Below are 10,233 nucleotides of genomic sequence, written 5' to 3'. Positions count from 1 at the left end.
GGGAGAGAGAGAGAGAAAGAGAGAGAGAGAGAGAGAGAGAGGAGGGCGCGTGTGCGTATGTGTGTGTGAAAGTGTGAGTGAGTGAGAGAGAAAGAGAGAGAGAGGGAAAGAGAGAACGCGAGGGACAGAGAGAGTGAGAGAGAAGAGGCGAGCGGGCGAGAGCGCGCGTGTGTGCGAGTGTGTGTCCGTGCGTGAGTGTGTGTGTGTGTGTGTGTGGTGCGTGTGTGAGCGCGCGTGTGTGCGAGTGTGTGTACGAGTGTGTGTGCGTGTGTGAGTGAGTGAGGAAGAGGGAGCGGGGATTGCGAGAGGGGGAGAGGGAGAGAGAGAGAGAGAGAGAGGAACGGAGGCAGCGAGGACGGGTGGGGGGGGGGCTGGGCCAAACAAGGGAAAGAAGATTTTTTCTCTATGTATATAAAGATGGCCACGTTAGCAAACGGACAAGCAGAGAGCCCCAGCCTCGGTAGCACCCACGCTAACCCCAACGGGCACATGAACGGATTAAACCACAGTCCGGGGAACTCCGCCACCATTCCAATGAAGGATCACGATGCCATCAAGCTCTTCGTTGGGCAAATCCCGCGCAACCTGGACGAGAAGGACCTCAAGCCCCTTTTCGAAGAGTTCGGGAAAATATACGAACTGACGGTGCTCAAGGACCGCTTCACCGGCATGCACAAAGGTGAAGGAAAAGGCTTCGCAACTTTTCTTTTTATTCCTTCTTTTTCGGGGCTGTTTGCTTCGGCTGTGGGCGGAGGGGGGGGGAGGGGGGAGGACGCGGGGGTCCGGGCAGATAGCTTTCGAGGCGGAGGGCGACGGCGTTGGGGGGCGGCCGGGGGGGCGAGGTGGGGGGGGGGCTGGAGGGTCGCGATCCAGCCCGGTTGTTGGTTTTAAGAAAGAAAGAAAGAAAAAAGTCTTTGGATGGAGGTGTGAACCCTCGGTGGCCAAAAAAAGGATTCTTTCTTTTAGGGACTTCGAAAGCGCCGGGGCGGTTTGTGTCTATGTGTTTGGGGTGTGTGTATAGGTGTGTGTCTGGGGGGGGGGGATGCCTGTCTTTAAAATACACCCCGAGATACACAAATAGACAGAACCACACAGGGACCCAACAAAATCAAAGCCGGGCGTAAAAGCGCAGGGAAGGGGAGAGGGGGGGGGGAATCGCCTTAGGGAAGAGAACGGAGGGAGCTGTCCATCCGGCAAGGTGCTGAAACCTCGGGGAAGAAGCGTGTTTCCCCGATGGATACCCCCCCCCCCCCCCACACACACACACAAAACGGCGACCCCCGTTGCTCGGGGCGTTTCTGAGCTGGGAAGAAGGGGGGGTTTGTTAAGAAAGGGGTGTTGGTGTTGGAAGACGTTTTGAGAGGGGGAGTGCTTTCAGCCTTTAGGCGGAACAGCCCACTCCCCAATAAAAGAAGAAAAGAGATGGGGTGAGTGTGGGGGGGATTTAGCGTTTGGGGGGGAGGGGGAGGCAGGGGGGTGTTACGGTTGTCTTGCAGAACGCGGCAATCCAGGTGGTCGGATAAATCAACTGCGCTTAGTTGTTGTTTTTTTGAGGAGGGGGAGATAGGAGGAAGAGGGCGTTTTTTGTGGGTTTTTTTTAAGTAAGGTGGGGGGAGTCGGTGGGTGTTTAGGCATCTTCTTCTGGCGAGGGGCGGGGAGGAGCCGGGGGAGTCGGCGGTTTGGTCAGCCCTCCAGAAGAAAACTCGACAACTTTTGTTTCTCTTTTATTGTGGGGAGGGGGCGTGGGGGGGGAATAAGGAGGATGCTATCAGAGTCGCGAGGGGAGCCCAGCGCCAAGGGACTTTCTATTTCCCCGGCGATCACTCCCCACCTTCCCATGCACACTCGTGAGCACACACACACACACACGGAGAGACAGACACACAAGCACACAGACAGACACACTCACAGCACCGCCTGGTTTATTTTAAGGCTGGGAGGAAGCTCCGCCGTCGCCTCTCTTCCCGCCGCCTGGCATCCCGGATTCCCCCCCCGCCCCAACTACTCTTCCCCACTTTCCCCTCCGGCTTCTGTCGTGCTTGGCTGTACAATTGATAGATAATGATTGGGGTGGGGGCGGGAGTGCACCTATAAAGAGGGAAAGGGGGGGGTGCAGAAACTAAATTTATACGCGTGAGAGAGGGGAGAACCCTCCGTAGGCGAGGGGCTACATTGATGGCTTGGGAGAAACTGAGGTTGGAGTGAGTTAACTTGGAAGGCGAGGCGGCCGGCGTTGGCTCGCAGGGTTCCTTCAGCTCAAGGAACTTTCCGCCTTTCCTTTCCCTTGCTTCGTTTTCCTTTCCTTTCTTTTCTATTTTTTTCTTCTTCTTCTTTTGGCGTCTGAGAAAGGGGGGGGGGAGGGCATAATTTTTTCGAGGGAAAAACTCAAGGGGACCATAAAGAAAGGGAAGGAAGGAAGAAGAGAAGGGAAATAGGCAGAAACGCTCTTTATTCATTTATTTCCCCTTTTCCAAGTTGCAATCTCCGGATAATGAGACTCCGAAGCGCTGGTTTATTTTGCAAGGGGTTTCTTTCCCTCCCTCCTCCTCCCCTCCCCCGTCTCTTAAGCGATAAATCCTTCCGAAAGTTAATTGCACGTTTTGAAAACACCACCACCCCTCTTCCCCCAAACCCTCTGGGTGATAGATTTAAAGCAGGGAGTTGTTATTATCATTATATACTTTATTCATTCAACGTGAAACTCGCCCAACTGAAAATTCAAAAATGCACCACAAATGCCATTGCCTGGTGCTAATAATGGTTGATACAGGTTGCTGCCGGTGTCCTAGTTATCAACCAAGTGCCTTCTTAAAATATACGTGGTTGTTGTTGTTGTTGTTGTTATTTAAGAAGGAGGAAGAATGAATGAACGTTGTAGAAAGAGGGGAGGGAGGAAAGGGAAAAGAGAGAGAGAGAGGGAGGGAGAGGGAGAGGGAAAAAGAGAAAGCGTGGAGTGTAGATAATCTGAAGGCAGAGCTGGGCATGTGATAACCGCTGTTATTCCTCCACAACCAACCGCTTCCCTTTGCAATCTCCACGAGCCAGGCATTTCTCCTCCTCCTCCTCCTCCTCCTTCCCTCCTCCCCTTCCAGATTCGTAACAAGCTTTATAGAAATTGCTTATGAAAGATTGAAAAGCCGAGCGTGGCTGCTTTTGAACTGCTCTCTGGTTGGTGCCTTTGGAATGCTGCATTTTATTTGGGGTTTCTTTTGAGTGAAGAAAGCGAGTCGTCCCCCCCCCTCCACAACACCTTCTTTTATTAAAAGCAAATTCTGCACATTCCTGCATGGAGATAAAAGTTGGGGATTGCTTTAATTTTTTAATGAGTTTTTTTTTAAATCTTTTGCACTAGATAGATGATGCCTTTGCAGGTATGCTTGTCAGTGCAATAAAAAAAAAATACTTTGGAAAGGAGTTCCGAATTTTAAAAAAATAAGGCATGGCAAATTTAAAAAAAAATAAGGCATATGCAAACCCTCTTTTTCTGGTTTTATCTAGGTTGTGAGACAAGAGTTAACTTTTTTTTCAAACTGGGAGTTTCTTGAATCATCTGTGGGCAGCTAACTCCCCCTCTTACCTAATTCCTAGAAGAAAAATTCACCTTTCCTGAATGGTTTGTTTGGGGGCAAAGTTTTGCAATAACCACATATGTACCTGCGCATCCGTAGATTGAAACACTGGCTTGACTTTCCCTTCTTTTTACTTCATGGAATTTCAAGATGAATTTTAATGAGGAGCCGAAATTTCAAAGCGGAAAAAGTCTTCCCTCCCATCTCTGTATTAAATCCCCACCCTGCTTAATAACCAGATGGATTAGGGAGAGAGGGGATATTTTTTTTTATTTAAAAAAGCAACTGATGGAAGCCAGATTCTTCTTTGTCATGGTTGAAAGTTTGGGAATATTTTTCCAAAGGTGGAGCAAATGAAGAGCTGGTGGTGAGGAATGTGAAAAATCCAGATCAGAGTAGCTACTCTGTGCCTCTAACGGTGTCCCCAATGTAGTATCTGTTTTTTCCAGTGTCTTGTTTGGTTCCTTGAGATGAAGAGAAGTTGCCTTCGACTGGAGATTCATTACTGAAATTATTTTGAAAATAGAAGAAAGGAAGATGGCGGAATAGAATAATATAGTGCTTATAATGTGATTTCCCTTCTTGTGTATTGTCACTGTAAAACAGAAGCTTAAAATGCAACAGAAACCTATCCATTATCCTTCCTTCCTTCTTTCCTTCCTTCCATCCTCACTTTCTTCTTCCTTCCTTCCTCACTCTCTCTTTCCTTCCTTCATCACTTTCTCCTTCCTTCCTTTTTTCCATCCCCCTCCCTCGATTTAATCTCTGTATTATGTAATAAAAAGGAAGATGCTCTTTATAGCTATTTATCCATAAACATAAGCAGACAATTTACTCCCTGACATTACAGAGAGAATAATTGGGCCCATTGGGTTTCTACATGGTGCTTGCTAAAAGCCACAACTGCTAAAGGTTTGTACATCCATCCATGTGTTCAAGGGTTGATTGTTCTAATCTCAGTGTGTGTCTCTGTGTGCAGGGGGATATGTGCGAGAGTTGTGTTGAGCATGATGGACTCTGTAAAAATTACTACAGAAGATCGCTTTGTATTTCTGGTAAGCAAAAATCAGGCCACAGAGTAGTTCAAAAATGCAAAGAGTAACTCTACTCGGAGCATTGCACGGATCAAAACTCCACTGTCACATATTAAGAAGTTTGATTTATTTTACCTCTCTGAGAATCCTGACAAAATATTCCCTGTCATCTGTAACAGCTGATTCAGTCTTCCTTCCTTCCTTCCTTCCTTCCTTCCTCCCTTCCTTCACCAGCTGACTTTCATTCCTTCTCCAGCTATCCTTTCTTCCTTCCCTCTCTCCTCCATCCCTCCCTCCCTTTTCTCTCTCCTCCCTCCCTCCTTACCTACTCACTTACCTACTCTCCTTCCTTTCCTATCTCCTCCCTCCCTTCCTCTTCTCTCTCCTCCATCCCTCCTTACCTACCCACCTTCTTTCTTTCTTTCCTTCCTTCCCTCCTTCCTTCCCTTAACGTTATTCTTATCTTCCGTCTTGCTTTCCTTTGAAAAGAAAAATTGAAAGTTGAGAGGCTGCAGTGAGCTTTCATTCGCCAGAATTTTCAAAGAAATGTCAACAGCCGAAAAGCAAGCCTGCCAGTTCTTATCAGATATGGAAATGTATCGGGGAAATTAGGCATGTTATTCATTTTCATAACTTCCACCCTTCTGTCTGCATCGAATGGGGGGGGGGCTCCTGAGTCTCTGGAGCCCCCGTGGTTTATTCTCTCAGAGGTTCAGGTACGGTTATCTCCTGGCTTCCAAAATAATTGAAGGCCAAGCGAAAGGCTTTTTGGCCTAATAGTGATAAACAGGTGAAATCTAAATATAAGATCGTTCCAGACAAACTATTGTTCCTCGTCTGTGGGATGGGTTCTTATAGTTGAGGCTCGGAGTGTATCAGTCCATGTTAGCTGTCTTCCTCTAACCGTCTTCTTAACAAACGTTGGTCTGGAGTCAGGTTGGTGTGAGATTGTGTAGAACAACTCAAGCTTTGAAGCGCTTTTAAGGAGCAGGGTCGTGGAAAAGACAATAAGCCAGGAGACGGTGTGCTGCTTCGAACGTTAGTTGTGTCTTTTCAGATTTTGTGCACAGCTCCCTCAAAAGGGATCCCTATTGATCTTTAAGACAGGGAAAGCTCCACCTCCTTAATAAATTGAACAAATAAAAAAGTAGGGAAAAAATGTGAGGGCATTTGTGCTGTATTCCTTCCTTCCTTCCCTCCCTCCCTCCCTCCCTCCTTCCTTTCCTTTCCTTTCCTTTTCTCTCTCCTCCTTCCCTGCCTTTCTTTTCTCTCTCTTTCCTTACATCCCTCCCTTTCTTTTCTCTCTCCTTCCTTCTACCCCTCCCTCCGGCCCTCTCTTCTGTCCTCTTTCACTCCCTTTTCTTCCTTCTCCCCTCCCTTCCACCCTCCTTCCCTTCTTTTCTTCCTCCTTCCCTTTCCCCTTCCTTCCTTCTTTCTCCCCCCTCCCTTCCTTCCTTCCATTTCTCTCTCCTCCCTCCCTCCTTCCATCCATCCCTCCCTCCCTCCATCCCTCTCTTCTGACCTCTGGATCATTTCCCTTCTCAGCTACCCAGGTCACTTCCCTCCTTGAAAACACCTGGCCTTATAAATCTGCAAATCACCCCATTCGCCATCCTCCTCTCTTTTATTAGAGGGAAGGCAGAATGGAAGAGGCAGATGCGAATTAAAAGCTTTGTTCAAACTCAGCGCAGTATCAGTTTTCAGGTTAGCCGTGTAGATTTTAGAAGTGTGATGATGGTGAAATTAAGATGCGCCGTACAGCGCGATTAAAAAAAGGGGGGGGGAAATGAAAACGTACTTGGAAAGGGATGCGGCGAAATACAGGTGTCGAATAAACGCCTTCGTAAGAGAAACGCAAAGCTTGTGTGACTGAAAGCAACCTGCTTAAACTTAGTGGGGTTGGAATCCAGAATCAAGTTTCAGCGACAACAACACAGACAGACACACACACACACACACACACAAACATACAATGCTCAAGAAACAGAATTACCAGCCTGTGAAATACATTATACCTGCAACCAGAAAACACCCAGCCATTAAACCAACAAACCACAGTGGCTTACTTTTATGGCAGATAAAGACAAGAATTATTTCAATTTCCCTTCTATTTCTAATGCCCATAAAATCCAGGGTAAGCTATATTTGGTAAGTGAGCTTTCTCCATGCCATAAGCAGCCAACAGCCGCCCTTATTCTGAAAAAATAAAATAAAATAAAAATCTGTCCATCTTCTGTCTCATTTCTCCCCATTTCACTCCATAAAATCCTCTTCCTACAAAAGCCTTTTGTCTGGTTGATTAAGTTTTCCGCGAGCCTCTCTTTTTCCCTCTTTCAAAAAAACAACTTCATAATTTTGTGCTTCAAGAGAAATAGGCACTATTGACCTGAGATGATTCTCTTCTCTTCTCTTCTCTTCTCTTCTCTTCTCTTCTCTTCTCTTCTCTTCTCTTCTCTTCTCTTCTCTTCTCTTCTCTTCTCTTCTCTTCTCTTCTCTTCTCTTCTCTTCCCTTCCCTTCCCTTCCCTTCCCTTCCCTTCCCTTCCATTCCATTCCATTCCATTCCATTCCATTCCATATTTTCTCTTCTCTCCTCTTCTCTTCTCTTCTATTTTATTCTATTCTCTTCTATTCCATGTTTTTCTTCTCTTCTATTCCATGTTTTTCTTTTCTTCTATTCCATATTTTTCTTCTATTCTATTCCATATTACTCTTCTCTTTTCTTTCTTCTTCCTTCCTTTCTTTTAGAACCCGATGTCAAAACACCCGTGCAGATTTTTTTTTTAAAAAAAAGACGTTAGAAACATTTAAAGGCTTCGTACATTCCTGCCACAAACTGCAACGTTGTGGTTTTGCAGCCTTGATGGGAGGCTGATATTAAGAAAGAAAAAAAAAGGGGAAGGGGTTTTTAGGAAAAATAAAGCTAGATTTTAAGGTTTTGCCTTTTCTCTTCTTTGCAAAGTGAAATCCACAGAAAGAATGTACTGTATGTATTGCCGAACCGGGTAAGACAGGAGAATAACCATTCTGGAAGTGGGAGGGGGGGGGGAATAGAAGGAAGAAGAGGAGGAGGAAGAGGAGGTATATTAAGGACACTTGGTTGTGAACATAAAAAGAGATGACAATTCCAATTGCAGGAAGAGATATTTGAGACAGTAACCCTTGAAACAACCAGCTGTACGCATAGCCCTTTTGCGTGTCCATTCAGATTTGTCTTGAGATATCTCCCGCTTCATCCTTCTAAGTGAAGATCAACAGGAGGTTATCTTCTTTCTTCAGTCTTTAGATATATATATATATATATATATATATATTAAAATATTTATTCTCAGTAGCTACCCTGGTTAGTTGGTCTGCTTGCTCACTCCCCCCCCCCCACTTTTAAGGAAATCTTTGCGCCGTGTCCCCTGCTGTTCCACTCCAGTCCAGGAAGCATTGTTTAATATTTAATTTATTGCCAGAATAACATTATCAGAACATGCCTTTGACCGCTTGAAGAACAATTCATTTCTCTGCCATCGATTTTTAATCGATCGTTGCTTCGCTTTTCATTTGTGCGTGAAAGGGGTTAATGATAAACGCCCGGACGAAAATAAAATAATAGTAATATATATATATTTTTAAAAAATGGCATAAGAGATTGCAAAAGCCAGAAGCTGATGGAGCAAAGCTTCGGAGGAGAAGCTTTTGGCTGGGCACCCCTTAAAAAGATAAGTGGGAATTACACTACTGTCCTTAGTGACAGTTATATAAACTAAGTTCTATTCGGAGCCCAATGGACATCAAACATAATACTGAGTCCCTTACAATGTCCATTTGGAAGAAGTCATTAAGGGAAACCTCGTTGAGTCATTTTTTTTAGGGGACATGGTGGCTCAGTGGTTAAGATGCTGTGCTTGTTGATCAGAAAGGTTGGCAGTTCAAATCCCTAGCGCCGCGTAACGGATTGAGCTCCTGTTACTTGTCCCAGCTTCTGCCAGCCTAGCAGTTCGAAAGCATGTAAAAATGCAAGTAGAAAAATAGGAACCACCTTTGGTGCGAAGGTAACAGCGTTCCGTGCACCTTCGGCATTTCGTCATGCCGACCACATGACCACAGAGACGTCTTTGGACAGCGCTGGCTCTTTGGCTTTGAAACTTTGAGTCGGGAACGACAAGCACATACGTGCGAGGGGAACATTTACCTTTACCTTATGGTCTTCTCCTCTCCAGATAACTGCTGAGAAGTTTCAAGAGTTGGAAGGCTGTTTTCACAGATGACTTTTGTGTGATTAAAGAATATGTGGGTTCAGCCCCAAAACTCAAACCAAGCTGGAATGGAAAGCCATCAAGCGAAGCTAAACAGGGTTACTGAGAAAAATGCCAGATAGATGCGTAGAGCAGGATGGGATGAACTGAAGTGTAGTCAGTTAGGTCTTATCAAGTCAAGCTCAGCTCTTGATTGCAACATGCAACATGCTTGAATATTTCAGCAGTTTCCAGTGGGAAAAAAACAACAACAACTCATTGATGTTGCAAGGACAGTCATAAATACATATCTGAGTCTGATTCCAGTCATGTATGTACATAATTTTGGATACATGAAAAAAACAAGTTATGGACCAAGTTATAAACCTTGCCCTTCCTTGGGACAATTTAGCAGAGAAGACAATGGTGAAGATGTGTACATGAATTCAGACCAGAGAGATAGATGGATATCGTGTTTCCCCCAAAAATAAGTCAGGATCTTATTTTATTTTGACCCCCAAAATAAGCACCTGGCCTTATTTTGGGGGAGGTATCATTATTTTTGAGGTGCAGGAGGCAGCAAGCGTGGTCACCTCATGGCAGCTGCCGTGTTGCAATATGAAGGGCTTATTTTTTGGGGGGAGGGCTTATTTTAGCACATTCACTCAAAAGCTTGATTGGGTTTATTATCTGGGAGGTCTTATTTTCAGGGAAACGGGATAGATAGATGGATGGATGGATAGATAGATATAAACAATAAACACACACACACGCACACACACACACACGTGTGTGTGTGTGTGTGTGTGTGTGTGTGTGTGTGTTGTATTTGTGCTGATAAATAAATAAAGGGAGACTAGATCTATTTCAAGCTATTTAGCTCTCATCAGCTAGCCATACCCTTACTGGGATTCGATATATACTGGGATTACTGGAATTTATAATAATAATAATCCCAGTATATTTATAATAATCCCAGTATATATCGAATATATATATATTCGATTCCCAGCAAGGGTATGGCTAGCTGATGAGAGCTAAATAGCTTGAAATAGATCTATACTAGTCTCCCTTTATTTATTTATCAGCATAAATATAACAAATGTAACAAAAAGGCAACAGTAAAAAATATTGGGTTTCTGTCTGGATGGTCTCTTGTGACGAGCCGAAGGACAGAGAGTGGAAGTAGTGATCTTCCTCCCATCTTTGGGCATACCAGGGGTTGTGACTTTAAACATATATATATATATATATATATATATATATATATATATATATATATATGTGTGTGTGTGTGTGTGTGTGTGTGTGTGTGTGTGTGTGTGTGTGTGTGTGTGTGTGTGTGTGTGTGTGTGTGTGTGTGTGTGTGTGTTTATTTATTTATCAGCACAAATAAAAACACAAAT

The 10,233-nt window shown here is 44.8% G+C and overlaps 1 protein-coding gene across 13 annotated transcripts in view; it reads left to right on the top strand.

Annotated features, from left to right (window-relative positions):
- Nucleotides 1–10,233, top strand: part of CELF4 (CUGBP Elav-like family member 4) — an 861,219-nt gene continuing 850,986 nt past the window's right edge. For all 13 annotated transcript variants that reach the window (XR_015696625.1, XM_087715271.1, XM_087715270.1 and 10 more), the window contains exon 1: nt 1–679. Coding sequence is in view for 12 of the 13 variants with exons in the window: in XM_087715271.1 (XP_087571397.1) it covers nt 406–679 (274 nt within the window). In the remaining variant the exon portion in view is untranslated. The remainder of the gene's footprint in view (nt 680–10,233) is intronic.

This window comes from Thamnophis sirtalis, unplaced genomic scaffold (assembly GCF_051295495.1).
Source record: "Thamnophis sirtalis isolate CommonGarterSnake01/CBP01778 unplaced genomic scaffold, rThaSir2_p1.2 scaffold_5, whole genome shotgun sequence".
Lineage (NCBI taxonomy): Eukaryota > Metazoa > Chordata > Lepidosauria > Squamata > Natricidae > Thamnophis > Thamnophis sirtalis.
Note: the sequence above shows the minus strand (reverse complement) of the source record. Positions and strands in the feature narration are given on the sequence as shown.